Source organism: Chionomys nivalis, chromosome 12, assembly GCF_950005125.1.
Source record: "Chionomys nivalis chromosome 12, mChiNiv1.1, whole genome shotgun sequence".
In the NCBI taxonomy this organism is placed as follows: Eukaryota; Metazoa; Chordata; class Mammalia; order Rodentia; family Cricetidae; genus Chionomys; species Chionomys nivalis.
The window spans coordinates 18341109-18357882 of NC_080097.1; the positions used below are offsets into that span (position 1 = coordinate 18341109).

Here is a 16774-nt window from a genome sequence, read left to right on the forward strand (position 1 = left end):
ACTGTAAATCTAAAGCTAAACAAACTGAATCATCCAATTAGCCCCCTACACCAACACACACACACATATACACGCACACACTCAATCAGGGATGTTACTTCCCCACACTCAACATGCACAGACTACACACACACACATACACACACACAAAAGAATGTTATTACCCCACACACACCCAACACACACAGAACACACACACACATAGAAGAAGCGGGGATGTAACCCCCTCATACCCAACACACACACACACACACACACATAGAAGAAGCAGGGATGTAACCCCCCCATAACCAACATATACACACACACACACACAACAAGTGGGGACATTATCCCACCCACACCCAACACACATACACACACACACACACACACACACACACACACACACACACACACATACAAGCAGGGACATTATCCTTCCCCCCCACATACCCAACACACACAGACCTCACATACACACAGGCAGGGACATTACTCCCTCCACACACAACTTGTTTTTTTTTCTCCATGTCACTTCTTTTCCTCTTTTTCTGATTTTCTTCATTTCAGCTGTAACACCATCCTCTCTCTCACACAGACAGCCCTAGTGAGGGTTTCCTGTTTCCTGTTTTCTGCAATATGCAACTTGGGGCACGATCAACCTTTGTTGTCCTAGTAGGAAAACCTTAAAATATTTTTTATTAAACTTTTGTTGCCCCCAGAGTCCTAGTCCAGCTATGTGTCTTATCCGTAGCCTGGCTCAGCAAGCCGGATGGCTTAGTTACCATGACGCTCATTTAAGTAGCATACCTGACTGTGTTGAAAGATTTATGCTGTATCTTCACTGGGTGGGAGAGGCATTCCAGAGGGCTCCCTTTGTTCATTTCCTGTTTTTCATGTCTTTTAAAAGAAACTTACAGCAGGGATCATGCCACTGGGGAGAAACATCCAGAGGGGAGGAAGATAATTCACAGGCTTTAATTTACTTTTCCAAAAGCTTTGCTCCAAGCCCCAGGGACGAAGGCATTGTGATATTGTTTTGACATTACTGGAAACATGCAGAACCGCAGGTCACAGAGGTTAGGGGCTCTCTGAGCAGAGGCTCTGCCCTTTTTTTGGTTGTGGTCACGGCCTCTTTTCATCTCTCTGGCAACAATGGGAAGAGTACAATAGCCCTAGCGTTTTACCTCAGCCCTCAGGGGAAGAGTACCTTTTATCAGACTCTCACTTTCCTGCCCTTTTCGGATGCTCTGTGACAGACACCTGCTTATCAGCAGTAGTGGGTTGTGGTGAAGCTGATTAGTCTGCACCAGGGTTGAGTAAAAAGAAAAACAAAACAGTTTTGTCATGAGTCAGGAAGAGGACTCCTTTGTTACTGCTCAGCCCTGGGTAGCTGTGTGCCTGTCCTGAGCCTGGTAGGGGCAGACACCTCCCCGATTTGTGTTGTAGGACTTCTCACCAGGGGACTCGCCTCCCGGGACACCACCGGCCTCCCCGCTGTCCTCTGCCTGGCACACCTTCCCTGAGGAGGATTCGGACTCTCCACAATTTCGAAGACGGGCTCACACGTTCAGCCACCCACCTTCAAGTTCAAGGAGGAAGCTGAACTTGCAAGATGGGAGGGCTCATGGCCTAAGGTCCCCTCTGCTGAGGCAGAGTTCCAGTGAGCAATGCAGGTAGGTCCTGGCCTGTCCCCCACCACGGGACAGCATAGTCTAATGCCATTCTGTTTGGGTCACTTTGGAGTCAATATGGGTTATGTTTAGGGCTCAGAGGAACAGAAAAGTAAGAGATGCATTTTTCTTTTCTCAGTGAGTTAAGGGAAGATGGGTGAGGTTAAGATACACCTTGATAAAGTTCTAAGACATTTTAAATGGAAGTTTTTAATTTTTTTGTTCCAGAAAAAAAATAGAGAAAACATGGCATACAATCATTTTGCCTGAAAATGTACTGGCACACATTAAAACACATTATGTACTGTGTTTTAAATGCTGGCTCCGAGGAAGTTGTCAGCATAAATGGTCAGGCCCAGAGCCTCTCATCAGTCTGCAATAATATACCAGGTTGAGGAGTCAGCTAAGCTCCCTTCATGCAGGAGACAACATTTGGCCGTATTTTACTACATAGCAAATTAAAGCTAAGCATGACAACTACCGCATATTTTGTCAAAAACTGTATCTATGGTAGAGGCTATATAGTTGCAGGATTAGAATGTCCTTAAGTACTGTTAAAAAATTATGTAAGAAGATTAGTAGGAAGGAGTAAAGGTAAAATGTAAAGCTTCTTACCATTTGGCTCCGATTTATGTCTGGCAGCTAATTTTGTTTCTCTTTCCTCCCTGCGTGTTTCATGTAGGGTGGCCTATCGGTGTTTGTCAGAGACATAAATAAAGCCGACTGAAAGTAGACCATGCTGTAAAAAAGGCCAGCCTTAATATGAAGCGTCGCCAGATTGACTTTCACGTTTTTATCTTGTTTTACTCTTGCCACATAGTTTTCATTGCCATTTTCTGATTGATTTGAAGTGTAAAAACCCAGTAGATTATAAAGCACACAGGTTACAAAAGTAACGAAAATTAAAGCAATTAGTTATCTTGAGATCTTGTGTGTGCGAAGATTGAGTGTTCACAAGAAAACAAAGATTTTATGAATAATTACTTCACTTATTTTTACTCAAGACAATAAATCCCCTCCCCCTGAAGAGGGAAGTATGGTCAGGAGTGAGAGGTGCCAGTCATTTTAAACTGTAGATGACGTCTCTCTCAGCTCTTCCCTGAGGTTCTCATATGTTGTATGGTATACATTTTGATAATTTTTACTGTCATCAGCATAAAAGGATGTCTTTTATATTCTGTAAAAGCATTCTCCACTAAAATCTCCATTTATGAAAAAAGAAAAAGGTATTTGACAGATTCAGGGCTTTGGATGAACAGTGCTGCAGGCCCACACAGGAAATAACACGAATCTAATGTTTGCTAAGCTGGAGACATTATGTTGATGATCGACATCAAGCAAACAGTTTATTCATAGACTTTTAGAAGGGATTTGTACCTTTAGTAGAGTCATCTTTGTACTCTTCGTGACCAGTTTACCCTCTAGAACTTGTTTTCCTGTAACTGTTGTGTTTTCTTACCCTGACTGGAAGTCTCTTTTGCATGTAAACATGCATTTTGTTTCCAAAGTGTGAAGACGTACATCTTGTGAGAGGAAGAAGTATCAGAGTAGCCCTAAGTATAGGACTGCATGCTCCCGTCCCGAGAGTCTGTGGAAGCTCCAGCTCGCAGCATTCACACGAAGAGTGACTTAATAGCAAGAATCTATTTCTGTGCTTTTTCTTAGTAAATGAAGACTTTGCTAACATATTCATTTTAAGACAAATTTGCTGTATTTTCTGTACTCAGCATTCTCCCGTCAGCCCGACGCATGTACAAGGAGAGTAATTCTTCCTCCAGCCTTCCAAGCCTTCACACTTCCTTCTCTGCCCCTTCCTTCACTGCCCCCTCTTTCCTGAAAAGCTTTTACCAGAATTCAGGTAGACTGTCCCCACAGTATGAAAATGAAATCAGGTGAGATGGGTGTGCTCTTTGCCAAGCGCCATTTTCTCCAGTGATACATTGATAATGTTACTAAAACGTGCCCGGGGAATGTTTGAGTGACGTGTGCATCTGAAGTGCTTGCTCTAGCATCTGAGTGCTTGCTCTAATCTGCGTCTTATGTGTTGACTTTGATTCAAATTAATTTTATTAATAAAAAATAATTAGAATTCATAGCTATAAAGCTTTTAGATAATGTGATTGTATCCTTTTGAATTGAGTTTTTAATCTAATAAATGCCTTTATTTGCTGCCATCCCAGAATCTAAGCTTTGTGTTGTTGGGAACAGGATCTGGTATCATTATGTAGTAAGACCTTTCTTAGTCTTGCTTCTATTTTTTTAGTCTCTGGGTATGTTTCTTGGCACCCCAAAGCCACTGACTAGTGCAGCTTGCTAACAGGATAGGTGCAGCATCTGTAAGTAATTGAGTATCTCCAAGGCATTTGTTTGATTTTTTTGCAATGGCAGGTTTACACTTTTGAGTCTTACTGTATGAGGTACTCTCAGAACATGAGAAAAATCTGAGCCTTGTAGCTTTTCTTTCAGTTTTTGTCCTTGGTATAGGAAATTTACATAACTCTCATGGCACCCCCTTTTCACAGAATTTGATTCAGTTAGCATTGGAGAACTGTCTGTAAGTTGAGGTCATATTGGCTATGAAAATATTATTGGAGTGTTGTCAGGTGTTGTCAGTCTCTGGGGCAAGGTGTGACTCTTCTAAAGGGCTTGCTTTGGACTCAACAGTGTGAATTTCCTTCCTGCTTTTGTTTCTATCTTGACTCATTCATTATTACCATTGTCTAGTATTCTGCTTAAGATAGCATAGTTTACCTCCTTCCCTGTTGATGGACCATGATGACCGTTTCTAAACTGCTTGGTGATTGGCAATCCTTGTGGCCAAGTAGAGGAATCCATGCTGTGAGCCTGCATGTATGACACTGAGACCTTCTCAAACACTCTTTTGATTTATTTTCCTTTAGGTGTAAGGTCATCTAAAAGTTAGCATTCAAGTAGATAGACCTCATTAGCTAGATAAATTAGACGCAACCTAGAGTTATTTCTGAGCATCTTGTGTCCATATGTGCCCACTCTTCACACTGGATTAGGATTGTGAGATTTTCTTTTGAATTAGTGCAATGTGCTCAAACAGAATTTCATTGCTGGTGACATAAGGCCAATGAAATAGAGGTTTTAGGGAACATTGTGGGGAGAGTGTCTAAGGATGCTTCTCACAAAATAGTGAATGTAGATGAACTGCGCAGTGAATTTAGAGAACCAAGTGTCTTCACCATCGCAGTATCTCTGACACTATGCTTTCACAGAAATGTGCCACTCAGCAAGTGCATCACAGGCTTTAACTGCTGCATTAGTTGAAATAAACATACAGGGAAGTTGTGAGCTTCCTCCCTAAGTAGGAAGCAGGCATCCCCCCAAATGACAGTTAGAGATAGTCATTAAAAAGTTGAAGTAACGGTTAGTAGTGACTGGATGTGGACCATAGACCTTCTTAGAGCTTACCATGAATATGTAGAGGTTGCTGCCATTGTTTAATGTTTGTTCATTTGTCTTCAGGAATTCATGCTTATTTGTGTGTTTTATTTTTGGTGGTCGCTTCCCACAGCTCTCCATACCTCATGCTATTGGAAAGACACAGAAGTTACCATGAGTTTGGGGTTGAAAAATGTCACTATTTAGTAGCCTTGTTATTTGCAGTCTTGTTCTTGAGCATGTCTGAATTCTAGTTTGGGTAAAACAAAATCCCAAACCGTTTTAATTGAAGAACACTCTAACCTTAAACACACAGCACAGTGGAACACCAAGGAGACACCACCATTATGTCACCGTTCCTTCAACCCCAGGTTGAAGGGTACCAGAAGTCTGCTGACAACCCTCATTCCCTGGGTCATTGCTACCTTCTGACCTCACAGAGCAGAGCTGAGTTTTGCTGTTTTTGGATGCTCTATAAATGGGATGATAGAACATCCTTTGTTTCTGTATCTGCCTTATTTTAATACAGATTCATTCCTGGTTTTAGGCATGCTTCAGTATATTTAGCTTTATTGCTATGTAGTATTTTACATAAAATATCCCAGTCCATCTATGCTCTTATGAATGGACAGGTGATTATAGGATTTTAATTTCTTACAGTGCTGCTGTGACCATTATTGTACACATTATCATTGTGCATACATATGCATCATTAATGGATATCTGCGCAGTGAAGGTATTGGACAGAATGTATATCATTATGTTTGTTTATTCAGCTAACTAGTCACTTAGACACAAATATGCTACCGACAATTTTAAGAGAGTATATATTTTTCTACTATGAAACTATCAAATTTATAAAAAAATTAAAAACTATTAGAGGATTCCCTTTAATCATTTATCTCAATTAATCAACTTTAAACACTTGTTGCATTTGCTGTGTACATATCCATTTACAAAGCTCTCTCTATGCACAAATGCATACGTATATTCTTCAGGGTGTGTGTGAGTAGATTGCCTCTATTACATCCTTTGCTCTTAGTACATCAAGGTGTCTGTCCCAGGAATGATGGCATTCAAGGGCATGGTTTTAATTCAGTGGCATCTGAATTCTACATCTCTCGTTATCACTTTTTATAGAGAGAACATCATGTACATGCAATTACTGTGATATCTTCAACTATTCATGATGATGAAGGAAAGAAGAATATAATAGTACCAGTTATAATTTTCCCATCATTTGGGAACCTAATATTTTTCTAATTGCACAAATTCATCTCTAAGTATTCATAGAACATAGCAGGTAATAACCTAACAACCATGTTACTTTTTAAAACAAGTCTGTTGTTCTGAATTATAAAAATCATGTTAGGATACTAAGAAAATAGTTTGTTGGCTGATAGATTTATTTGCACAGAGTTGAAATTACAAAGGAAAAGGAATAAGTGTATTTTTATTATTAATATCTTAAATCAAATTAGTTTTTGAAAACAATATTTTTTTTGTAGTTATGTCATAATTGTGCCTGATGATTCATGTTTTTATAATGTATATTCCTCAAATATGATACTTCCTTTCCAGCCACAGGCTTCTTTGTTGGTGAGGAGTTGTTTCTTAAGTGTTAAGCTTATGTTTAAGAATTATTTATATTGATGTTTGTTGCTCAAAGTAAATGATTATTTTAAAAAGGGATACTCATTATTTCTATCCTAATAAAAATTTTAATAAGATTTTATGATAAAGCATTTGTGATATCGTTTTGATTTTATATTTCACTTGTATTCACTTTAAATAGAATTATTTACCATGGTTCACTATTGAGTTAATTTGCCTGTGACATTTTAATGACTTATGGAAATGCATTTTATTTTAACTCCTGATATGGGGCAATTATCTCTCTGTGCTAATGACATTCTTGTTTTCCTGTTACTAGACAGGACACTGCTTCAGAATCAAGGTGATTAACACTCTGAACATTTCATTTAATAAATTTTCAGATTTTCCCAGTGGATAGGCGCTTCGGTTAAAGATACAGTTTTGGTTGTCTTCTGAATGCATGCTGTCCTTCTGCATTCTCTGAGGGCTGTGTAAATGAAACTGTGCCCCGTGGTGTAATCAGAGATCACAGAGAGCCATGTAAAATGTTATTGCAAGTTCAAGTCCTGTTTCTACTCTATTCTGTACTGAAATTCCTTTAATACCGAAGTCTCCAAGAAAACGCTAATTGGAATTTAAAGTTTCAACAGTATATTAGATAGATGGGAGATATAATGTGCAGATGAGCAGGGTTTTTTTTTTTTTCTGATCCTAGGAAGATAGAGAGATGAGCATCCTTCAGGAAGCCACCCAATGCAGTGGGATCTGGGGACAGACACAATAACTGCTACCATATTGTCTTCTGTAAGACATTGCTAATGCCTTGCAGATGTCCCATTGGCCACAGTCAGGAAAACACCAAGTTCCTATTTACCTATTCGTGGAGGATCACTCACTTTCTCTGGAAAACATCCAGAACAGTGCAGCCCAGTGTCGCTGTGAGCAGCTGCTGTCTGCCTCTCCAACATTCTACACTTTGTTCACACCAGTCTCATGATATTACATGCCCATCTCCTGGCCAAAATCTAACACTTTGGTTTTTTTTTGTGGTTGCAATGAAAGTACGAAAGACTGCACTATGATGAGCTATTCAGGGAGAGAAACAGACGCGTCTTCAGAGAATCATTTGGCCACAATGCTAAGTTAAAGAGACTCTTCTGAGAGTTGCCACTGATGGCACTTTTTTTGGTAGCTGTGTGTGTGATCATTTAAAGTCTGATTTCCCATTTCGGAAGTCAACAGAGAAACAAGAGCATAGTTCAGTGGCAGAGCAGTAGCGTAGCATGTGCAAGGCTCTGAGTTTAAGATCTAGTATCGGAGAAAAGAAAAAAGGAAAGAATGTTGTAAGTCTAATATGTTTTGACTTGTGTCCTTTGAACATTGTCTAGCCTACAGTTTTTCTTTAACATCGTATTAGACTGATTCTGGGAGAGGTTGTATATTTTATTAGGTATGGTTTTATTTATCTTATATTTCTGGGGGTATGAATAAACAGATAACCTATCCAGAGCTACAATGTGCAAAACATTTTCCCACTATCTGCGTCCAGTGTGTAGAGTTCAGGGCACAGAACTCCTCATTTGTTGTGTTCTTTCTTCCTGTGTGTTGTTCCACTGACTAATCTCACATGTTTGGTTCACACTCAGATACCGTAGTGATTTCCGCTAGAGAGGTGGAATCTTAGTTCTGTTTAGTAGGTAAAGATTTTTCCATAGGATGACACAATGTTTGCCCAGCTGAAAGCCAGAACTTTCACACCCTGGGAGTGCTGCTGAGGTGATTCTAAATTAGCAAGGACTGTGGGTTGTGTAGGAGAGAACTAGTTTCACCAGTTTGCTGTCCTGTGCAGGCTTCTCAAGACACTCGTGGAGGGGAAGCTTTTCCATTTTTGTTGAGTAGCTGCTTTTGGATGAGTGGAGTTGCGTTATTTCGCTCAACTTATAATGGGCTATCTATCCTTTAGATAAAGATTTCGCCAGCAGGCAGTCACAGATTTAAACTTTAGGATTGTGGTTTCTGTTGGGTGCTAGGAGGTGGAGGAGGGACAGGGGACAGTTTGCTGCTCAGTGGAAGAGAATTTACCTTAGATAGAAGTGGAGCTCTCTTGCCTAAGTAGGGAAATTGTCATCAGCACACCTTCATTCCGTGTAGTACCCAGTGGACTGAGACTTAGTAAAGTAAGTGTTGTCTGAGGTTTTCTGTCCCGCCTGGTTTCTGTCCTCCCACCAGGTCCCACAGCTGTTTAGCCCCAAAGAAATCACACAGAGGTCTATATTAATGATAAACTGATTGGTCCATTAGCTCCGGCTTCTTATTAACTCTTACAACTTATATTAGCCCATTATTCTTATCTGTGTTAGCCACATGGCTCGCTACCTTCTTCATTGAGGTAGTCTCACATCTTGCTTTTTCCGGTGTCTGGACAGGACTGCAGAGGAATGGGCTTTCCTCTTCCCAGAATTCTCCTGTTCTCATTGCCCTGCCTCTACTTCCTGTCTGGTTGTCCCGCTTATACTTCCTGCCTGGCTACTAGCCAATCAGCATTTATTTAAAACATAATTGACAGAATACAGAATTGTCCCACACAAAGTAAGCAAGTGTGTAGTAAAATTCCTATGTTCACAGAAGCCCAACGTTAACAGTAGCTGATATTCAGGACTGTACCTGTTTGCTCGAGGGTATAGCAAAACAACTTTAAGCATTAGCTATCACATTATAACCATAGGTTAATGAGTGCTGGGTGCAGAGTGCCTGGAGCTAGCTTCTCCTCCCGGGGGTGATCCACACAGAAGATCTGCCCCCCACCTAAATTTCTTACAATGCTCACTAACTGTGGTTCTTGATGAATTGGTTCCTAGCAGTAGAAGTATGTAAAGAATGCACCAACCTCCCAATGGTTCCATGCCCTCCAAGCTGTGCTTCCTTCCTAGTTATTCGTTTTTAATTTCACAAATTCCTGATAGAGGAAGCCCTGGCACGGAATGCTTTTCCTGACCATGTCCTATGAAGTGCTTTACACCAGTCATGTTTACATTATCAGTCATGAAAGGAGGTGGCCTGGAGCTATATGGAATATAAGGGGAATGTGGATATACAGTCTCTGATTATTTTCCAAAAACCTGAATATATACATGTATGTTCTACCATGTTAAGGTATTTTTGCTTCCTCCTTCTATTTAAATAAGCATATGCATTTTAAATTACATTTATTGCAAAGCAAAGTAGTGAGACATTTACATAAATATGTCAGTTATGGTACTTGAAGTTATTTCTCTGTTGGAATAAATTTCTCAAAATAAATATTGGAAAGGAGCTATTGAAAGATTTCATGATAACTGAAGACTGTTTTTTCTTCCTCTGCTAAAAGAGCAAAGGATCATTGGATCTCTGACAGCTCTGTGTTTGAAGACTCTAGAGCTTTGTAAGAACTGATACGAAGGTCATCAACATTTTCACAGTCAACCATAGTGTCTTGAGGGTCTGAACTGTGGACACATGGCTCTGAGTTCTGACTCCAAGTTCTGACTCCATCCCTCATTGTCACAGAAGTAGGCAGGCTATTTAGCCATTTTCTAGTTAGCGATGGAAATCATAACACCCACCCTGTGCAGTTACTGTAAGGACGAAACTAAGCAAGCCTGGAACTGTTCAGATCAGTGCATAGTGTGTGGTGTGTGTCCTCTGTCTTCCTCAGTGTCATCACTGCTGTAGTAGACATCACAAGCCATTTAGTTTTGATGCTATCCTTGTTCTAACTCTTAAATTTAAGGATGTTAAAGTGAAAAACCAATGTAGTTAAAGCAAAAAGACAAACAAGAGAAATTTTTTAAAAAAGAAGTTATCCTTCATCTCCATCCTACAATTTATCCTGCATCCCAAGTCAGGATACAGGCATAACAGTGTATAATGTTTCACTCAGTTTCAGTTCCTGAAGTGACCACTTTTACCATGCAAACTTCTGACCACACGCTGGCCAGGCAGGGAGACATGCACACTGTCTGGTTAAGCTTTTCCGTAGAAGCTGCCTTCCAGTTGCATGTACAATGGCATGCACTTCTTCTCTTACTAAGGAAAGCAGGGCAGCTTTCAGTTCATCTCTGTAACAAACTGCTTTCATAAAGTGAGGCTTTGCCTATGAGTCAAGGGTCCGTATTCTACCATGTACGCATTTCCTTCCCATATTATCAGTACACATTTTAACGACTGAATTTTGGCAATTGAATTTCAGATATGGGAAATGTGTCATCTGACAGTTTATTTACTTTATTTACACCACAATGCTTGAAACAAGATGCTGGCAAGTTATTGAATGCACACTGGTGGGCTAATTCCAGGCTGCTTTTTATAACATAGACACTGTAAGGGCCTCATATGACACACAACAAGGCAGTAGACACCTGGCTCATTCATCTTTGTTTTCATTATTTTCTAAACACTCAATACATCTCTAGGCAAACGTTTCAGGGTGATTTTTATTAAAATGTATTTTAATTTCTTCCTCAAAATAGAAATATTTCAGAATCCTTTGGGTTGTTTTAGTCTTGTTGGTAGAACTACTTTTAAAAAAATCAAAAAGTTAAATAGTGTTTGTTGAACATTTGCCTGCAAGACATTGCCTTAGGCGTCTGTCCGTACTCAGTATTTCACAGTGTTCAAAACATAGATTACAAATTTGATGAGGGATGACGCCTAATAGGAAAGAGAAAAATGTTTTGTTTTTCTTTCTGGGAATAGCTTCCAGAACTTTGTGCCGGAAAGACATTAGATAGATTAGCAACATAGGGTTTGAAGGATCTAGATCTTCTGTTCATCCGGACATGTTAGATCATCAGTATTCTCCGTGTTCATTTTACTTAACCTTCTACATAAATTCACATAGTTTTATATAAAACCCATATATTCAATGACTAGTAGTAGGGTTCTTACCCCTGACTGTTTACTGCCAGAAGTTAGTAATGGGCCTACAAACTGAGTGGTGAACAAGTAACTTCAGTAAGGTGGCATTATAGAAAGAGTGCATGAGCATTCATCGGGAATATGAGAATATTCACCTATAAAACGCTTCAGGGGAAATGCTTGAACTATGGCATCCCCAAGCGGACATTAAGGTGAAGCATCCCAGTGTTGCAGGGAGTTTTGAACATTGGTCCACAGTGAGGTTATGGCCTTATTCAGGATTCATGTTAGAGGAGATGTGAGTAGACGAGATGCATGAATCAGCTACTTCCCAAAATAAGACCGCCTAACACTTGCCATATACAAATTAGCTCATCCTTATGTCATTTGTAACCCTTAATTTAGTGAATCCAGAAGTACCATTTGTAAGAGATGGTAAGTCCAGATTAGAAATTAAGTGTTCTTGAGGCTAAAGTTATAGCTCATTTAGTTGAGTACTTGCCCAGCATTCATGAAACCATTAAGTTTGATCTGCTGTACCATGTGAACTGGGCATAGTGATACACACTTGTTACATTCAGGAGGCAGAAGCAGGAGCATCAGAAGTTCAAGGTCATCCTTGGCTATATTAAGAGTTTGTGGCCAGTCTGGGCTGCATGAGAAGTAATCTCAAAAACCAACAAACAAATGAAACTTACCAAACAAACAACAAAAAAGACAACCAAAATTAGGAGGTGAAGAATGAAGAGAAAGAGGGGAAAACGGAGTGAGGGAAAACAGGAAGAAGAAGAGGAGGAGGAAGAGGAGGAGGAGGAAGAGGAGGAGAAAGCAGCAATAGCAGCAACTCCCTTTCCTGAAAACCATAAGTGCAGACAGACAGAGTAATTGTGAGAGAGAATATAATGGCCAGTACTGAAGTTCTCTCCTCTTATTAAATGCTTCAACACCATTGAGTTCTTCTGAGGGTCGGAGAGCCAGTGGCTTTTTTCTAGTTGAGTATTGTTTCTGAGCTAAGATTAATTTTTGAGGGCATCACTGCCTGTAATATTGCCATCTTTGTTAGAACAGATCAAAGACTACAAAACTTCAACTGAAAGTGAAATAGTCTTACCACCATCAGCAGCTGCCGTCATTGCATGGTCTTCTAAGGTCAAACAGAGTTTTCTCAAAAGGAGCACTAAGTCACGTTGACCTTCATCTGCATACAGCCTAGCGAATGCAGAAGTGGCCTTTTCTTTACAAACAAAGTTCTTCTAACAGAACCGGATTTCTAAATGTGATATAGAGCAACGAGGTGCAGTGGTAGGACCTTCCTCCCACCCAAAGGTTAGGGATCTTAGGTCAGTTAGCTTAACTAAGTTGATAATATCTGTCCACTATTTCCCTGACAGGGAATCTCAGTGCACACCAGCATATTAAATCATCTTTAAGTCACTTTGCACACAAATCTAGTTAACTTTTTATTTCTTTGAGATAAAGTCTCACTGTGTAGCTGGCTTGGAACTCACAGAGATCCCCCTGCATCTGCCTCCCTAGTGCTAGTATCACCTAGTGCAGGTACCACCACACCTGGCTGCTTAACTGTTTAAAAATATATATATAACTTAACAATAACCCTCAGGTTGACCCTTCTGTCTATGTTCAGGTTGTTTTCTGTCATGATCTGCATATTTGGTAACTATCATTTTTAACAGTCACGTTAAGATTTATGATCTTGTATAAACCTAGAATGAGCTGTAAGCTAAGGTCTTTCTGGCATTGTACAGACTGCTTATATCAAATCAGTTTTGTTTCCCAGACAGTGCACAGGTTCATTACTTAAGTGTTATATCAAGTATTCAGGTTCCTTCCCTGCATAAGGCCTGATGTTCCTCAGATTAGAACCAGAACTGGCTGCCTTCTAAGGAAGGAGTAGAAACAGCAGACTTTCTGTGACTGGGATGTGGCCTGGATTGCAGTTTCCCCAAGATGTGGTGGCTGCCCCTCCTCCTGTTGCCTGTGCCTTGTGCTTGCCTGCGGCAGAACTTTGGAATGGCTTGTGCTCCTGTTTCTTTGTGAAGGGTGTGTCTTCTTTACCAGTCACATTTCTGTTGGCATTCCACAGTGATGGAGAAGGGAGAAAAAGGACCTCATCCACCTGCAGCAACGAGTCCCTAAATGCTGGAGGAACGCCTGTCACTCCACGCAGAGTCTCCTGGAGGCAGCGTATTTTCCTCCGGGTCGCATCTCCTGTGAACAAGTCCCCATCAGCAATGCAGCAGAAAGGTCTGTGTGCAGTCAGGCACGAATTCTTCTTCCTCCTAAGTGTCCCAGTATGGGGAACAGGACAGGATGCTCAACATGAAGAAACTTAGGAGAATATGGGGCATCATAGCTTCCTGTTTGCCCTGTAGCAGGTTATGTTAAGTGATCATGATGACACATTGGACTATATACATACCTGGTACATGCTTGAGTGGATGAACAGGGGAATAAGATTTCTGACTTGGATGCTACTTTATGAGACTAGGGAGCTACAATGATGACAAAGCCACCGCAAAGTGGAAGGAAAGCAAAGAGAAGCTTGTGCCAGAGTCACACACAAAGTGGCAAAAAGTCAAACAATAAATAAATGGATAGATCCCACTGGACACATGGTAGCTAGAAGGGAGCATGGGCAGCTTTCTGTGATGTATTAGACCTATTAATAACCAGAGCAAAGCCTAAACAAAATGACAGTAAACACAAGGTGTAAGTGTAAAAAGAGCCCCCTCTATTGTGATACCTGAGAGCTAGGAAAGGATATGCTAGAGAATTTTAAGGAAAAGAAAATTAAACCAATAGTGCAAAATGGAGATTTTAATAAATTCCTTTCTGAAAATTCAGTGTAGGAAAGTGAATTGCCTGTAATAGTTGAATAGTGCGATTAAACAAGCTTCCTGTAACACTGATAAATAATTTGCCACTGTAGAGAAAATGAATCCATTTTGAGCACAATAGGAAACACTAACACACATTAATTATGGATTTCGCCAAAGTTTATAAATTCGCTGGGAAGTATCACACAGCTGTGATCATATGTACTTCATTTTCTGATCCCAGTGGGAAAGAAAGAGAGAGGGAAAGGGGAGATGATGATAACTCTATGTTTATCTAATACAAAAAATGAGAGATTAAGTGTCCTGAGCTGTCAAGGAGCTGGAAACAGTCACCAGTAGACAGACAAAGGTATAGCAATGGCCTAAGAGCAGAGATCAGTGAACTGAAAAGTAGAATCAACTGGCATTGCTAAAGATAACAAGGGCTTCACAGAAAAAAAAAATCAAGTATTTACACTCATCTTTGGGGGACACATATTCCAGGAAAGTTCTAGATTCATATTGAGAGATTGTTCAGGCCAGAGGATTATGAGGGACTGAGTGAGAAGGGCATCCTGGATGGGAGATTGAGACCTGAGTTTGGAAAATCAACTTGGGGTGGCCCTGACAGATTTTACATGCTGTTCCCAGAGAGCCACAGCTGCTTATCATCATCATCATCATCATCATTATTATTATTATCATTATCATCATCATCATCATCATTTTGGGATGTCAGGAATTATTGAAATGTTTTAAGATATAGGATCATTCTGTTAATAGAAAAATATTTGGGATATGCAGAGAAGAGCTGGAGTATTGGAAGAGAAATAGCTTGGGCAAGCCAGTAGAGGAGACTCCGCTGGGAGACAGTGGCCTTGGTACTGGAAAAGCCCGCATTGCCCAGCTGCGGTATCCTGTGGAACTCTATTGTAGACAGGGATTTCAGGATTCCACACCTACTCACATAGCCCTGTGTTGTACAGGCTGGGAACACACACCGATGAATTGCAGAAGTGTCAGCCCCCGGGGAAAGGCCAGTTTGATTTGCAGCCACTGGCTCGTGTATCTTTCTGGGCAGAAAGAAGAAGTGGTGGCCTGACGCGTGTTCTTGTTTCACTGCGAGAGGGAAACCTGGAGGGGAATTCAGGCTGACATTATTTAAGTCACTAGTTCCACGCAATCCAGAGCTACTGGGAATGCGGTGTGTGAGCACCTTTCGGTGTGGAAGCTGGAACTGAGCAGCGTGCCTTCTGCCGGGAAGCCGCCCAGTGTGGGGACGGCGGAGGGATGCCTCTCACTGTCTTCTTCTCTGCAGATGGACTGGACAGGGCCGAGCTGCTCCCGTTATCCCCTCTCACTCCCACCATGGAGGAAGAGCCCCTCGTCATATTCTTGTCTGGTGATGAGGACACAGAAAAAGCTGAAGAAAAAAAGAAATCAAAGGAACTGAAGAGTCTGTGGAAAAAAGCTATACACCAGCAAATCCTGTTGCTTCGGATGGAGAAAGAAAACCAGAAACTGGAAGGTTAGCCATTCAAGCCGGGCTCATGGCTCCATACACACTCTTCCTTGGGTGGATACATTCTGTGTTTGAATGTTGACTGGCTCTCTCTCTCGCTCTCTCTCTCTCTCTCTGTGCATTGTGACTTGAGAAAAAATGGTTGAACCTATTTACCTTTTTATTTCATGAGTTGAAAGAAAATAGCCTTTTTCATGTAATAAAGAGTATAGATACATAGGATCCTTGTATTTACCGGAATAGAAATTTACTATTATTATACATTTCTTAAGAAAACCTTTGGAACATGAAAAAAGAAAATCTTCTCTTTTTGAATGTGATTTGTCAACTCCCAGTATATTCACTCATTCTGAGAGAAATACTCCTATTTCAAGCAAATTTGTTTGTGTTGTTTCCCCAGTTAAATATAACCAAATCAACATGTTTAGGCTTTATAAATTTTCTATTTAAAGTAACTTTCAAATCAGTTAACTTCTAATTCAGTATTCGTGAGAGCTGGTACACTGGCTGTGGCCCTTGACTGCTAAGTTTGTACATACTAAATGGTTTAAGTTATGTTTCTCAGCCTCTGGAAAAGATGATGTAATTTGTCTGAGTTCTAATAGCTCCACACACAAAGAGATCTCAGATAGTACTCAAATCCAAAACATACAGAAATACCATTATTTTGGGCAAATCACTTCACCTAAAGGTGTTTTTTTTTTTTTTTTTTTTTTTTTCCACCTGTGGAATGAATGATTAGCTTAAGTGGGCCTTTGACTTCTCAGGTTTCTGGCAGATGAACAAATACTTTTTTTTCTCACTTGCTTCTGCTGCTTTGTCTTCCAAAGGATACTTTGAAAATGTAGGTGTTCACATTT

At 40.4% G+C, this 16774-nt stretch overlaps 1 protein-coding gene across 5 annotated transcripts in view; it reads left to right on the top strand.

Moving 5' to 3' along the window:
* The window catches only part of Tbc1d4 (TBC1 domain family member 4), a 157287-nt gene that overhangs the window by 123318 nt on the left and 17195 nt on the right, over positions 1–16774 (top strand). For 2 of the 5 annotated variants that reach the window (XM_057786156.1, XM_057786158.1), the window contains exons 10-13: positions 1432–1658; positions 6997–7020; positions 13660–13820; positions 15711–15920. In XM_057786156.1, coding sequence (XP_057642139.1) covers positions 1432–1658; positions 6997–7020; positions 13660–13820; positions 15711–15920 — 622 coding nt within the window. Of the gene's footprint in view, positions 1–1431; positions 1659–3382; positions 3548–6996; positions 7021–13659; positions 13821–15710; positions 15921–16774 lie in introns of all 5 variants that reach the window. The other 3 variants (XM_057786159.1, XM_057786160.1, XM_057786155.1) reach the window with 2 other exon arrangements.